This window comes from Rhynchophorus ferrugineus, unplaced genomic scaffold, assembly GCF_030347505.1.
Source record: "Rhynchophorus ferrugineus isolate W39M unplaced genomic scaffold, kcgeb_rfMv2 rfM10, whole genome shotgun sequence".
NCBI lineage: Eukaryota > Metazoa > Arthropoda > Insecta > Coleoptera > Curculionidae > Rhynchophorus > Rhynchophorus ferrugineus.
The window spans coordinates 3,602,506-3,617,400 of NW_027472589.1; the positions used below are offsets into that span (position 1 = coordinate 3,602,506).

At 39.7% G+C, this 14,895-nt stretch overlaps 2 protein-coding genes across 3 annotated transcripts in view; one reads left to right on the top strand and one right to left on the bottom strand.

Annotated features, from left to right (window-relative positions):
- Window positions 1-293: 293 nt before the first annotated feature.
- The window catches only part of LanA (laminin subunit alpha), a 52,826-nt gene continuing 38,224 nt past the window's right edge, over window positions 294-14,895 (bottom strand). The window contains exons 38-55 of the mRNA XM_076415870.1: window positions 9,746-9,934; window positions 9,502-9,687; window positions 8,851-8,976; window positions 8,547-8,793; window positions 8,070-8,486; window positions 7,596-8,011; window positions 6,105-6,315; window positions 5,711-6,043; window positions 5,332-5,645; window positions 5,001-5,248; window positions 3,701-3,784; window positions 3,385-3,635; window positions 3,084-3,326; window positions 2,783-3,025; window positions 2,608-2,715; window positions 1,004-1,115; window positions 779-946; window positions 294-721 (exon numbers count right to left, since the gene is read on the bottom strand). Of these exons, the coding sequence (XP_076271985.1) occupies window positions 456-721; window positions 779-946; window positions 1,004-1,115; window positions 2,608-2,715; window positions 2,783-3,025; window positions 3,084-3,326; window positions 3,385-3,635; window positions 3,701-3,784; window positions 5,001-5,248; window positions 5,332-5,645; window positions 5,711-6,043; window positions 6,105-6,315; window positions 7,596-8,011; window positions 8,070-8,486; window positions 8,547-8,793; window positions 8,851-8,976; window positions 9,502-9,687; window positions 9,746-9,934 (4,162 nt within the window). The 3' untranslated portion in view covers window positions 294-455. The remainder of the gene's footprint in view (window positions 722-778; window positions 947-1,003; window positions 1,116-2,607; window positions 2,716-2,782; window positions 3,026-3,083; window positions 3,327-3,384; window positions 3,636-3,700; window positions 3,785-5,000; window positions 5,249-5,331; window positions 5,646-5,710; window positions 6,044-6,104; window positions 6,316-7,595; window positions 8,012-8,069; window positions 8,487-8,546; window positions 8,794-8,850; window positions 8,977-9,501; window positions 9,688-9,745; window positions 9,935-14,895) is intronic.
- On the top strand, window positions 10,410-14,894 carry LOC143203634 (uncharacterized). Of its 2 annotated transcripts, none has more exons than XM_076415871.1 (7): window positions 10,410-12,035; window positions 12,392-12,742; window positions 12,829-13,014; window positions 13,071-13,258; window positions 13,318-13,575; window positions 13,635-13,825; window positions 13,877-14,894. In XM_076415871.1, the coding sequence occupies exons 1-7, from the start codon at window positions 10,566-10,568 to the stop codon at window positions 14,419-14,421; spliced, it is 3,189 nt and encodes a 1,062-aa protein (XP_076271986.1). In that variant the 5' UTR covers window positions 10,410-10,565; the 3' UTR covers window positions 14,422-14,894. The 2 variants fall into 2 exon arrangements, with proteins under 2 accessions (XP_076271986.1, XP_076271988.1); XM_076415873.1 differs by having other exon boundaries at window positions 10,431-12,035; window positions 12,395-12,742.

Below are 14,895 nucleotides of genomic sequence, written 5' to 3' on the forward strand. Positions count from 1 at the left end.
ACTGTTTAAATAACAATATATCGTCATAATCATTGTATAATAAGTAATTTGTTTATAATATGTATTTAAGCTTTCTAAAATATATATAGTCCCTTAATGTATTCCGGACTTGATATATGGGTTGCTTCATACCATATGTAAGACAATTTGCCCAAAGGAATGGTTTGTGTAATGCATTCGTGACACGATGCATGCAACCAGTCATACCATATGTAGGACAACTTGCCTAACCATCACATACAAGTAACAAAGGACGGTTTGCGTCAATGTTAATATCAAATGTCACACCACAATTCAAAGCAAAACCAAGCGAGATACATTTTATTGCCCATAAAACAAAACACTCCTAAAGCTAATACAAATAAAAGGCCCCCTATATATCATAGAAAAATTTTATATTAATTAAATAACAATGGATTCTGAGTCCATCCGTATATCGGCCGCGAGGCGACACTCTAATCGGTCCTGCAGGTTCCCACGGTGACGTTGCCCTCGTTCAGGGTCGTCTCGAAATCGACCAGGTCGTTGTTGAGGTACACGTTCCTGATACAGCCGACGTAGGGCTCCCTGGTGGTGATGCTCCTCACCTTCTTGATGAGCTTGTGACCGCCGAGGAAGAGGGCGCTGCCCGTGTCGCTGGATATTGCCGAGTGAGGACCGATCTTGGGATTGCCGAAGATCTTGTCCACCGACAGGGTGATGACGTTCTTGGACTTGACCACTGTAAAGGGAAGAATGATTATATTCCGGGTATATATAGCGAGGAAGGCGAACTGACCTTGAATTTCGTGCCAGCGTCCATCGCACAACAGGTAGGTGTTGTTTCCCGGTGGGTCGTAGGTGGCGGCGAAGCTTCCCTTGCCGTTATCGACGGTCAGGCGGACGGTACCGTGCAGCAACTCCAGCACCACGTAGTCTCTCTTGCCGTGCACCGCTATCAGCAAGGCTGTAACAAAGTGGAACTTCGGTATGGACGAAAAGAAGCATATCTCGTCGAGCTAACCTGAATGCACTCTAGGTTTCACCTCCATCTTGAAATTGAACATCTGGCCTACTCGGAACTTCTCTTTTAGACGAACGTAGGTGTTGAAGCCTCCTCCGAAGTACGTACCAACCTGAATGTAATGAATATAAAAGTGAATATAATCAATTATTGAATGCTATCAAGCTAGTTATAAATTGTCATAGCACCATAACGTCTTATAATATTATATAAAATTATTCAAAATGGCTTGAATGGTCATCAGCTTCTTGCTCTTCATCTCTTTTTGCTAATAACTAAAATATTATTTAAAAAAATTCCATAGAAACTGTGTAAAAAACGCACAAATACAAGGTAAACGATTACAAAGGTAAGATAGTTTTATGAAGTGTAATAAATAAAAGTAAGTAGGCTAGAACTAAATAGGCTGAACAAAATGTCTTCGATATAAAGAAAGATGTCAGTAATACATTTTAATAAATGGTTCCAAGAAATTATTAAAGAGAAATTAGAAAAACAATGCACAAGCCGAGAATATTAATAAAAGTAAGCTGTCAATAGATGTAATAATTCAAGACATTACAAAAAGGTAATATTAATAATTTTTCAAAAGTTTAATAAAGAAATTACGTAAAATAGATAGGCAGCCACAGTATGTAAATAACTGTAAAAATATTAACAACGAAATAATAAGTGAAAATGATAGTGTATATTTAATAAGGGTAAGCGGCCTCTAGATGCAAAAGTATTGTAAATGTTAGCAAATGACTAAAAAACTTAAAAACGAAGAATAGCTGAAAAACAAAACATTGCAGTAAGTCAATTATCCTAGTAATTAATTTAATATATAATTTCAAAAAGTAAGCAGATAAGTTGGTAAACCATTGCAAAAGAGTTATCAACGAAGGAAAATATACATATATTAAATAAGAGTAAGCAGTCACTAGTATAAAGTTAGACAAACATAAGTAAGTTAATAAGTAATTGCACAATTATCAACAAAGAAAAATCATTAAACAACGATAAACATGTTATTTAAAAGTATGCAAAACAGATAAAAATATATTGCAAAAGTAAGTAAATTTTATTCTGTAATATTTAAGAAAACAAATAATTCGAAATAAGCAAAAAGAACTGATCCTATGTCATAGGATTGTCATTTATCTTAAAGTCAAGTGAAAACGATAAACAGGCTAAATAAATGTAAGCAAAATTTACATAAAATAAGGCGCTGCAAAAATAACCCAATTTTATTCTCTATTATGTAAGAAAAATATATATCATTCCAATTTTAAGTTAATAAAGAAGACTTTATCTTATGTTATTGGATTACCATTTATTTGAAAATTAAGTAAAAACGATAAACACGCCAAATAAGGGCAACAAGGCATTGTAAAGGTAAGCTAATTTTATTATTCAGTATCTAAGAAAATAAGTTAAGTGAAAACTATAAACACGCTAAATAAAGGTAATAGACGCTGTAAAAGTAAGCTGGTTTTATTCTCCTATATGTAAGGATATAAAGAACCCCAATTAAGTCAATAAAGAAGACTTTTATTGGACCTGCTTCAGTTTTTTTTTTTGGTGCTGTATATAAGAAATGTAACCAGAAGTAAAGGACTTACCTCAACATTATCAGAGCAAGGCATTACTCCGTACTCCTTGGATACCTCCATAGGCTTGCTGTTCATGAGGAATTTTCGAATGCAGCCCTTGTACTGGGCCGTGGTATTCTGAAAAAAAAATTAAACAGATCAATGTCGTAATCCCGTCGATATCTAGGCCAGATCCACCACTCACCAGATTCTTGGTGGCCAGCCTGGCCGCGTCGGAAGGTAAGCCACCGATGTAGAAGGGAATCGATAGGTTCAAAGCCGCGCTTCGGTGAGGGTTAGTTCCGGGAATGGCGGCGTGGTCGATGATGAGTTTACCGTCGGCTCCTTGCCTGCTGAACTGCACCAGGTGCCAATCGTTGTCGTTGTAGGTCAGTTCCGATCTGATCACCACCGGGCGTGAGTAATCGCCTTTGTACGTGAACACCAACTGGAAAATGACGAAAATTAGTGATGACGATCAAGACGCGATCTGTTTCGGAACTCACGAAGCCATCTTCTAGGAGTAGCGAGGCGTAATGGTTGTGAGCCCTCACTTCCGACACGTAGAACAGCACGCCGTTCGGTTCGGTGGTCCTGAACTCCAGGGAGAAGTCGAAAGACTTCCTGTACATCCCCCTCGGAGTGCTGTACTCCAATCTGCTGTTCGGTTGACCGCTGAAACGGTACCCGCTCGCCTTCAAGTCATCGGGTGCCGGCTTAACTGCCAGAGCACAGCCCTCTTGCACAGGCTAAACAAACATCCCGATATAATTAATAATAATTTTTCGGGACCTCGCAGAGACTTACCTTGGGCGTGGTGAGCGAGGCTCTACCAATCGGACCTCTGGGACTCACCGTGACGGGCTGTTTCTCCTTGTGCTTGCCCTTCTTCACTCCCGCGTTCTTTCTGTCGGGTTTCTGGGTCGACACGGGCACGTGTGGGATTTCGGTCACGGGTACGTGTTCCTGCGGGAGCTTCGGGGACTCGGGTTCGCGCACTACTTCGGTCGGAGGACGGGTGCCCACGTCCAAGCCACCATCTCCTCGAATGTTGTTGGCTATTGTTGGAAAAATGATCGAAAATGATTCTCAACGCTACAAATATTGGATTAAATGTACTTACAGGCGGCCAAAGGATTTTCGGTAATGAAAGGCGGTAATGTAGTGGGTGGTATGGTTGCTTCTTCGATGGGTGGAAGTCCTGGTACTATTAACAAATGATATTTTCGTCAAATTATTAGGAAACTATATTTTACTTAATTTAAAAAATGTACAAAAAGTCTCTAAGCAAAAATTATAAGTCCTCAGTCAAATAAAAGTAATCAATAACATATAAAGTAAAATATTTGAAAGCGACTGGTTTTATCATGTAGCAAATATGAAAAGTTAAAATCAAAAGTAAACAAAATGTGAAAATAAATTATAAGGTAAGACATTGGCTTTCAAAACTGGCCCTTATTTAAATGGAACTATCAAAAAAGGTATCAAATAGATATTACAAAAGCAAATTGGTTTTATGTTGTAACCCGATTGATTAAATAATATGAAATAAAAGGTAAGCAAATAATGTAATTTGCAAAAATGATACACAAATAAAAATAAATAGTAAGAAAATATAAAGTAAGATAAGGCACGAACGTAGACTGTCTTCTGTGATATGAGAGACAATAAGTTGAATAATAATAGAAGTAAGATAGATAACCAATAAATGTATGCAACAACTAAACATGAAATAAAATATTACGAAAATAAATTGCTTATATTTAAAATTTTAAAATAGTAAATTGATTTATCCTATAATATAAACAAACATAAATTGAAATGAGAAACAAGATTAGAAAATACACAAATAATGGATCAATAAAAGAAAGCAACAAACAGACACCAAGTAATATACTATAAAAGCAAACTTCTCGTATACTTTAATATGGAAGGAAATAAATTTAAATAAAAGTAAGCAAGCAAGAAAATATAAGGTAAGATATTACAAAAAAGATAGTATTCTGTGTTATGGCAGAAAATAAGTTGAAGTAAAAGGTAAACAATTTGAAATTTTTAAAAATAGTAAACATATGTTACTCGAGTAAAGGTAAGCAATAGATATGGTGTAAGATATTATATTATAATGCAAGATATGTAAAATATTATAACACAAATAAAAGTAAGCAATAAGAAGGTATGAAACAATATCTCACAAAAGCAAATTTCTCGTATGTTTTAGCAACTAACAAATATTACAAAAAATAGTATTCTATGCTATGAAAGTAAATTAATTGGAATAAAAGGTAAGCAATTTTTAAAAATAGTTAATAAATGTAACTTAAATAAGAGTAAGCAATAAACAGATATGAAATAATGGAATGAAAAGTAAACAAGATGAAGCAAATTTTATAGGTCAACTTGATTATTAGGTGAATACTTACAGACATGTACTGTAGGATCAATTGGTAGATAGCCTGGGTCCAAAAGGCATTTGTCCAATATCTCTAGTAACTTCTCCGTGGTATTGGCGAAGTTTTTCACGTTTCCGTTAACTGTCAAATCGGTAATGCATCCATGGAAAGGTTGCTGTGATCCAACGGTACCAGGTAGCGGTACTAACCTTCTGGGCAGTCCACCAACGTACATGGTGGCGTAGAGGATGTGAAGCGGTGGTGGTTTACTGTCAGTTCTGGCGAAAAAAAAAAGAACTGGTCAAATCAGCTCGTCATTTTCTTCCCGACTCTTTCGTTTTGAGTTTCAAGGGTTACTTACACTTTGTTGCCCAAGTCATCGAAATCGATCCTCAGTATAGTGTCGTTGTGGATGACCGACACCACGTGCCATTCTCCGTCATCGAAGGTCTCGCTAGACACCAGCTCGATCTTCTGACTGATCACCTTCAGGTGCCCGTCCACCAGAGACAGGGATACCCCGTTGCCCTGATCCATATCGGTGACGTAGAAGATCAGCCCGTCCTTCTCCCTCGTCTTGAACTTGAGCGAGATGTGCAGGTCGTTATCTATGGATATATGATCCCAAGCGACGTAGCCTCGACGCGTTTTATTGAAGGACACCAACGGAGCGAACTGGAACAGAAAACAGAACGAACGTGATCACCTGGAACCAGGAGGAGCGTGTAACGGGGACCTACCTTGACGGGACATCCGGGAGTGACATCGAACGACTTCAGGTGGTTGCGTAGGTCGACCAGTTCCCCGGTGATGGACACGTTGTTGATGCAACCGTCGAACTTGATGTTGGTGACGTCGATGAAGTTGTGGGTGTGAGGATAACCTCCGAAGGTGATGGTCTCGATCAGTTCCAGGATGTTTCCGGACACGTCGGTGGTCCTATCGACGATCTCCTCGCCGTCGATGTACAGCTTGCCCTTAGCGCCGTCCCGCATGGCGGTGATCTTGTGCCAGTTGCCGTCGTTGTACGTCTTGGAGGATGGGAATTTCTTCGTGCCGCTTCCCAGGTTGTACTATCGAGTAAAATCGATTTAAGCCCGCTGGTTCCGTGAAATAAATCCGCCGACAGTTTACCTGATACAACACTTTGCCGTTACGCAACTCCAGAGCCATGAAAGTGTTCTCTTTTCCAGCCAGGAAGAGCAGACCCTCGCTAGCGAAAGTCTTGAAGGCCAAGGTCACAGCTGTCTTGGATCGCAGGTGGTAGGATCTGGCATCGATGAGAACATAGCCCTGTCCATTGAATCTATATCCGGTACTTGGTTGAAGTACCACCAGTTTATCCCTACAAAGGAAAAAGTAAGATATTTCAGAAATATTTAAGTTAATTAAATGTTTGGAAAATGTAAATAATCCCAAAAGGTAATCAGATAGAATAGATAAATATAAATAAAATGCCATTAAATAATAATGTCAAACAGAATAATAATGAAAATATAGATTACAAAGTACCACTTTACAAAAGTAAGGCAGTTTTGACAGTAATATTAAATAAAAAATAAAATAAAGAAAGATTTATACGAATCCTTAACAAAACGTTACATAAAAGTACGCTGATCTGCACATATTTAGGATAAGATATTCAAAAAATAAGCATGGATACACAGATATAAAGTAAAACGTTTTCCACAAGTAAGCAATTCTTCTGTGATCAATATAGGCAAAGAAAATTCAAATAAATATCAAGAAAAGTTAAACAAAAGTAAGCAATAATACATTGATATAAATACGATATTTCATAAGTAAGACAGTTTTATTCCACAAGGTTTAATAAAATCGAATTAGGATAAAAATTAAATAAAGGAAGATTCTCATAAATAAAGTAAATAAAACCTGTTGAAAAAGGAAGTAGAAATATTCATAATAAAATGAAATAAACAAAGTGTTCTACGAACACAGACAATTTTACTCCACAATATTTAAGGAAAATTAAAAAATATTAAATAAATTTAAACAAATATAGAAATATTTAAAATAAAATAATCCAAAAGTAAGCAGAAATATAGAGATTTGATTTTTTTTTCAAAAGACAACTTCAGACATCTTTACTATGGCCAATATAAGAAAACTGATATAAATGTAAAGCCAAATAAAGTTGAACAGTTTAAATGTCTGAAGTTGTCTTTTGAAAAAAAAATCATGATATGTCATCCATGAAAAATAAAAGGTTCCAAAAATAAGACAGTTTTACTACCTAAAGTTTAAAAATATTTATATGTAATAAAAATTAGATAAGGAAAGATTCTTGCAAATTCAAATCAGATAAAACACTTCCAAAAGTAACGTAGAAATAATTTTAAATATATTTAAAATAGATATTCCAAAAGTAAGCAAAAATAGGCAGGTATAAGTTCTGCAAAGGTAAGACAATTCTATTGTGAACTAAATTGAATTATAGTAAAACTAAATTCAAATATAACCTAAATAACAAATGAACTTCATCGAATAAAAGATAAAGGTAAGCAAAGAAACAAATCAAGTGCACCAAATAAAGGTAAGCACAAGTGTAAACCAAAACATTCTGCAATGTAAAAATAAAAAAAACGAAATTAAACGGAGGCTTACCTTTCTATTGCTCCGTGATTATTTTCGTAGCCTTCGACGAAGTTCCACAATGACACTGGCTGGTTCCCGATCACTAGCTCCTCGATTTCACCATCGAAGGAGTTGACGTCAATGCCCTGTTGGACCTCGTAATTAACAGGGAAGCTTCCGACAAACAGTTTGGATTTGTCGTTGTCTAGGTTGAAGATGGTAAGAGGTCCATGCAGCGACTTCTCCTCGGTGACTATGTTCTCTTCTCCGCCGGGCAGCTCCTCCCTGATCGAGAGCTTGACGTTGTGACCGACCCTGTCCACGATGAACTGGTACCAGTTGTTGTCGTCGACTTTCTTGTCCAGGATAACCTGCTCCACCCCGTTGCCGATGTCCATCTTCAGGACGGGGAAGCCGTTCTGTACCAGTAAGGCCATGTAGTCGTCCTGAAAACGACTTGTTGGAGGAAACGGTTCTGACAAAACGCTTAGTTATTTTACGTACGGTTTTGGTCTTTCGCAGGTTCGTACCGTTAGGATTACCCAGGTAGAAAAGCAGACCGTTGGGCTTGTCGGTTCGGAAATAGGCGCTGATCTTCGTCGAGGTGGTCAGGTCCTCCAGGTTGTTGGGGTTGCGCAACTCCAGCGTGGTGTTGGGGTAGAACTTGACGCCGACCTTGATCTGATTGGCTATGTCCCTAGCCAGCTCGATCTGCTGGCTGAGCTTGTTGATGCTGTTCCTGATAGCCTCCGAGGTGGCGTTCCTCTTCTTCTGCTCGACAGGTATCTGCTCCAAGCTCTCGATGATGGACGGGAGGTTCTCGTTGGCCGTGTCGATCTGTTTCTTGGTCTGGATGACGTCGCGTTTGATGTCGTCGACGTCCTTCGGCAGCGCCATGGCCTTCTCTTTTTCTTGGGGCAACTAGGGTGATGGTTACGGGTTAGTTGGAAGGTGTTCGCGGATGGGGCGGGCGTGGCTTACCGTGACGAAAGACGCGTTGACCTTGTCGTCCACTTCGCTGGTATGTTCGATGGCTTGCTCTGCCATCTTCGTCGCCTGGCTGTAGTTCTTGTCCAAGGGACCAATGTACTGTTGGATGTTCTTCAAAATCTGCTCCACGTCCTTCAGTAGAACGTCGTTGTCTCCGTGGACGGCCTCGACGGGCACGAAGGCGAGGATGGCGTGGTTCAGGGCGGGTTCCAGGTCCTTCATGGCTTTATCTTTAAGTCTGCGAACGAGACGATAACGGCGGGTAACGATATACCTCGAGGATTGCAGTTCTTACCGATAGGCGTCGTCCAAGGCTTTGCTGGAGTTAGAGTCCGACTCCAGGGTACGGTCCTGCACGTTCCCCAGGATGTGAACCGCGTGGTCCGTGTCGTTTTTGGCCGTATCCGCGGCGTCGTGAGCGCTATCATCGAGAAAAGCAAAAAATTCGATTATATCAGCAAAAACCACTAAAAATGTTTTTTTACTAAATTTGGAACATTTTTTAAACCTCGATACTTGCTCTTACACTTTAGGCAACTAAACATACACCGTGTACAATAATACTTGAATTCGCAAAAATATTTTATTGGGAACAAGTATAAATCTTTTGTAAAGGGATATTTTAATTTCTTATCCTAAAATGTCAAGATATTTTTTAATTCAGACGCTCTAGCAATTATAAAATACGCGTAAGAGCAATATTAAAGTTCTATTTAAACCAATTTATTTCAAATTGTACATCAACCTCCTATAGGCCTAACTTGATCTATTGATAACGCTCTTTTATTGGATTATTCATTAAATGTTTTATCAATATTTTAAAACATTAATTGTTTATTGTAAGTTTTGACATAATTTGACGGTTTCCATTTTTTTCACGACATCTGACACATGTCATTCGTTTTTATTGGCGTATAACTATTACAATACATAAAATATACTGTACCTTTTAACGGCATCAACAATATCACGGTAGGCCCTGGCTGCTCTGATCGCGTCAGTTGATCCAATTTGACTATCTGATAGTATATGTTCCAGTTTCTCGACCCTGTCTGACAATTTTTTCGCGTGTACCTGTACATCGGGCTGGAGTTTCTTGATTTTTTCGATTTCCCCTTGATTAAAGTCCAACCTAAGATAGATCATACCAAAAATTAAACAAAATCATATTTTATAATGAGTCCCATCACCTAAGGGAGAAGTCCTTGTTCTTTCGGTCCAGTTCCTCGGGTAGTTCTTGGACCCTCTTCAGTTTTGCGATCGCTACGTCAATTAAATCGGAGGCATTCACCAGTATACCTTCGGATTCGTCCAAGTTGACTTTGGACTGGCTGATTTGGCTTTCGATGTTGTCCAATTTGCCTTTTAGTTTCTCTTTGCTGTAAAATAGAACGAAAAACAAATACAAAATCTATTTGTAAATTTGAAAAAGGAAAATATCGCCATCTATCGACAAGTTCCCTACACAAAATAATTTCTTCGTAAAAAATTATCTGTAATATTTTTATATATGTAGTTAACTACGACGTTTTAATTTTTATGATTATATAGGTCATAATTATCTGCAGCTGTATTTTATTATCGCATCCGTTTGAAACTTGATAAGACCTTGAACTGTTCGTATGAGTTAACCGATATCTGGTTCTAATTATATCCGCATGACGGTCACATTCAACATCCTCATTTTAAACTAAGCGCGACGACAGCAACTGCTCAATATCTTATTCGTTCTGCACGCGAGTTAAACAAAGATAAAAAATATATGTTTTCCGTAATTATACAGTCGGTGTTCTCTTTTTTTTCACAGGTATTTTCCGATAACGTATGTCGTGTAACGAATCGATTATTTTAAAGTCCAGTCGGACAGAATAGCCAACGGGACAAAAGCTATGACACTAAAGAATCGGTAAACGTCAAATGTGGAAGTGAGGTTAAGGCGTTAATATATATATTTACCTTTTTTTAAAATGCATTTCTTCCCAAATAATACGTGAATTTTAAATAAAAATAATGTTGCCTACAAAGGGTTATTTTCAAGACATCCAGTGCCCGTTTTATAATAGTTCTTGTGGTCGCCCCTATTGCCATTTCCGTCACAAAAGGAAACTTAATGAAACAGTGGAAGAAACAGAACAGGAAGCCGCAAAAGATGCGGTCCCTACATATAAACCCACGCCTAAGAGCGAACTAGCCAATATCCATAACAATAAAAGCCACATCCCCATAAGTTATGTGCCAGACTTACAGTTCAATCGAGAAAGGGTCGTAAGACCTTTGCCTAGAATCGAAAAACCAACATACAAACCAACTCCTTTGAGTATTCTGAGTTCGGCAAATAAATCTGATGTTTCTTCTCCGGAAAATGATGAGGATAGAGACACTATTAAGGATATTAAGCAGAACATTGCCAACACTATTTATGATCCTTTGAAGTCTGAGATAAACTTCAATGACTTATCTACAGATTATAACAGAGACAACGGCCAAGCGAATGACATTCTAGAACCCCAAGAGAAAGTGAATACTGAGATAGTAAAAATTGAAACCGACATAGAAGAACAGCAAAACAAACTGAACTTGTTGCAATCAGAGTTAAGCAATACTAGTGTAAATAACGAAGATACTAAGTTATTAGAAAAAATCAAACAAGAAAAAGATTCTGAAAGAACAAGTAAAACTAAACAAATTGAAAGTAAAACAAAAGACAAAGATAGAAAAAAGGGGCATGATAAAAAACGTGAGACAAAAGACAGAGACAGAGACAAAAATCACAGTAGGGATAAGGGGAAAATAAAAAATGAACACTCCAAGTCTGACAAGGAGAGGGAGAAACACAGAAAGGAGGAAAAGAAGAATAGTTCCAAAGATTCTAAGAGTAAGTCAAAGGACAAAGAGGTGAAGAAGGACAAGAAAACTAATTCAGGTTCTAACAGTTCTTCAGAATCTGATTGTAGTGAGACTAGTGTTGACAAGACAAAGAGTAGACATAAGAAAAAATTGAGGCATCGAAGCCGTAGCAATAGTGATATAAAGGAGAAACAGAAAAGTTCCAGGGAAAAATCGAGGAGTTTGAGTAAGAGTAGGGAGCACAAGTCAAAACACAAATCTAGGGATAGAAGTCGTAGCAGGAGCAAGCACCGGAGCAGGAAAAAAAGCAGGAGCAAAGAGAAACATGACAAGAAAAAGGAGAAAGACCAGAGCGATAAAAAGAAGGACGGCAGGAGTCATTCTGATAGGAAAAGGAAGGAAAGATCAAAGAAGTCGGTTTCTGAAAGCAGCAGCGGTAATCAGAATGATGTCGAAATGGACGATGTGTCTATATCTCAGGAAAATATACCCTCAGACGTTGATCTGGACTTGGAAGACGAGGACGAGACTATGAGGGAATGTTTCAAGATATTCACTGAGTATAAGCCTGAGCCTGTTCGTCTTCAGGAACCGGACAAACTCGACCAGAACGTCACGGAAGAAGAAGCAACTGTAAGTCGATTGTCAACTTTTTTTATTGATCTACTCTTTCGACTATTTAAAAATGTCGAAGCACACTATAATTATAGTTTATGACATACATATATAAAGGGTAATACAAGTATCAGTACAAAGACAATGAAATGTTTATTGAATGCTGAACATACTCCTGAGAATGGGATATCTACTTCAAATATTTGTTATTACGATGACACACAGATTAGCCCAAATGAGCTTAATCATGTTTTTTATATCTAAATTTATTTTATCAAATAGTTAATAATTTTTTTATATCAATAATAGTTTCCGGTATGGTAATAATCAACGGTGTGTCATACTCAACACTAACAAAACTGTACTTTTTTCAGCAGCACTATGGTAAAAAGCGAACAGCACATGCCGGCGCTGAAACCGCCACTACCCAGCCTAAAACCAACCTGCTGGTCCCCAAACCCAAAGCACTGGCGACTCCCGGCCAGATGCTGGCGAATCGTTACAAAATGGCGAAGCTGGTCCAGCAGAACAACGAGCAGGAGAACATCATGAACGAGGTGAAGAGTATGGCACAGCAGCAAGTCATGAAACGACCAGCAACCAGCTTATTGGAAGCCGCCCGTCAGCTGAAAATGCGTAAACTAGAGCAGTTGAAGAACCAGCCGCCCTCCACGAATGTCGTTGATGATATTTTGAACGGCGTTCATAAGCCAAGCCCTTCCCAGGTAGTATTTGAACTCGTAATCTATTTTTTTTTCGCTGCAATGGCCATTCCTCATCAAGAACGATCAATTATCTCATGTTTTTCCAGGTTAAAATCCAGCCAAAGAGAATCGCGGCCGTACCAAACGTGGCGCTGATCGAGAAGGCCAAGGAGAGGATATCTTTGATAAAACAGCGCACTAACGTCTCCAAAACGGTGGCGCAGACCCAAAAGAGTGGACGCGTCGCCCACGTTCCCGAGTTCTCATTATCGGACATACCGGACGTCCTACAGGTTCGATCTCGATTTTTTCGCTTAATGCCGCCACCGAGTAACAATCCGTTTCGTAGGCCGAGAAGTCCAAGCTCCCGGTTAACGTGAGGACGCGGTTCCTGACAATGTTAGCGGACGAGTGCGGGAAACTCTACGCCATGAAAGAGGAGGCCTACACCAGGGCCCTGAACGAGGAGTTCACCTGCTACGAGAAGTGCAAAGTGTTGGCGACGTACCGAAACTCGGCCATGTTAGCCGTAAACAGGTAGTGGACGCCGTGGTTCCCGTTATATATCTTCTAATCGTGTTACGTTTCCCGTATAGACTTCGCAAGGAGATACAAGAGAGGGAGAGCAAAGGACTGGGACTGATTTTGAGCGGCGAGAACCCCTCGTCCGACAAGGAGGGCGACTTCAAGGGGAAGACCTTCTACAATCACGTCAAGAAATGGTTGATGACGGAAGAGGAGCTGGACCTACACGGGTACCCGAGGGAGAGCTCGCAAAAGGGACGCGCCGTCATCTTAAAGAACAAGAAGGAAGTATCGGGTTCCGTGGACGATAATTTCAGGAAATGCAGCAGGTGGGTGACGTGCTGCCACTTCGAATTCTTCTCGATGCGACTTAACGTGTGTTTTGAAGGTGTTCCAAGAGTTATCAGGTCGACGATGATGGATGGGCGCTGTTCGAGGAGGAATGCCTGTACCACCCGCTGAAGAAGCGTACCATCAGGGGCGAACAGATTTATTTATGTTGTAAGAGCACGGACGAGACAGGCTGCGCGACCAGCGAGACGCACGTCTTCGATGGATTGGATAAACATTTACTGGAAGGTGGGTAACGATATATAGTGTCGCAGGGTTTATGTTCTTTCGACGTTTCAGGGTATCAAACCACCATGCCTCCGGAACAGGACGACGATCCCCGAAGCACGACCGTGTACGCTCTCGACTGCGAGATGTGCTACACCACCAAGGGCCTGGAACTGACCCGCGTCACCATAATCGATACCGAATGCAAGACGGTCTACGAGAGCCTCGTGAAACCGCTGAATCCCATCATCGATTACAACACACGCTTTTCCGGCATCACCAAGGAGCAAATGGACCGGACCAGCACCAGCATCCTGCAGATCCAGGCCAACATCCTTCACCTCTGCAACTCGGAGACGATCCTGGTGGGGCACAGCCTGGAGAGCGACCTGAAGGCGCTCAAGATCATCCACGGCACCGTCATCGACACCTCCGTGCTCTTCCCGCACAAGATGGGCCTGCCGCAGAAGCGCGCGCTCCGTGCCCTCGCCAGCGAGTATCTGAAGAAGATCATCCAGAACGACGTGAGCGGCCATGACAGCGCCGAGGATGCGATCGCTTGCATGGAGCTGATCAGGTGGAAGCTAAAGGAAGACTTGAAACTGAGGACTAAATAGTGGTGGCCCGCTTGTCGCTGATGGAGATAAAAAGGTTCATTAATTTTGATTTACTCTACTTTTTTTTGTTAAAAATTATATTTCGATAATATATATAACTGGATTTGAATCGACCTATGGAAAAAGATGACTGTGATTTTACCGGTCGTTTGTGACGTCGTCGTTCCGTTTAAATCAAAATAGTTTGTAGCGTATTTTTGATACAACCGATGATGGGAGAGTGACCTGGTTCGCTGGTCTCTCCATTGTAGTTGGCTGGGTGTAGATTTTCTTTCTACTAATTAAATATGTGCCACTCTTCGTTTTTTTCGTATGTTTTCTGGAGGAAAATTAAATGAAACAAAAGTACATTAACTAGTATTCACGTCTGTTGTAGATAATATGTTTGTTGACTTATTTATTATTTTCCATTTTCGTCATACTCAAGATGTACATTGAAAATAAAGTATATTGTGTAGATTGATTTATACAGAC

Bases quoted from the DNA above. Each gene is read 5' to 3' on its own strand.
- LOC143203634 (XM_076415871.1), top strand. From the start codon at position 10,566: ATGTTGCCTACAAAGGGTTATTTTCAAGACATCCAGTGCCCGTTTTAT. The intron at 12,036-12,391 runs GTAAGTCGATTG...TACTTTTTTCAG, and splicing joins TCACGGAAGAAGAAGCAACT to CAGCACTATGGTAAAAAGCG. The intron at 13,576-13,634 runs GTGGGTGACGTG...TGTGTTTTGAAG, and splicing joins AATTTCAGGAAATGCAGCAG to GTGTTCCAAGAGTTATCAGG.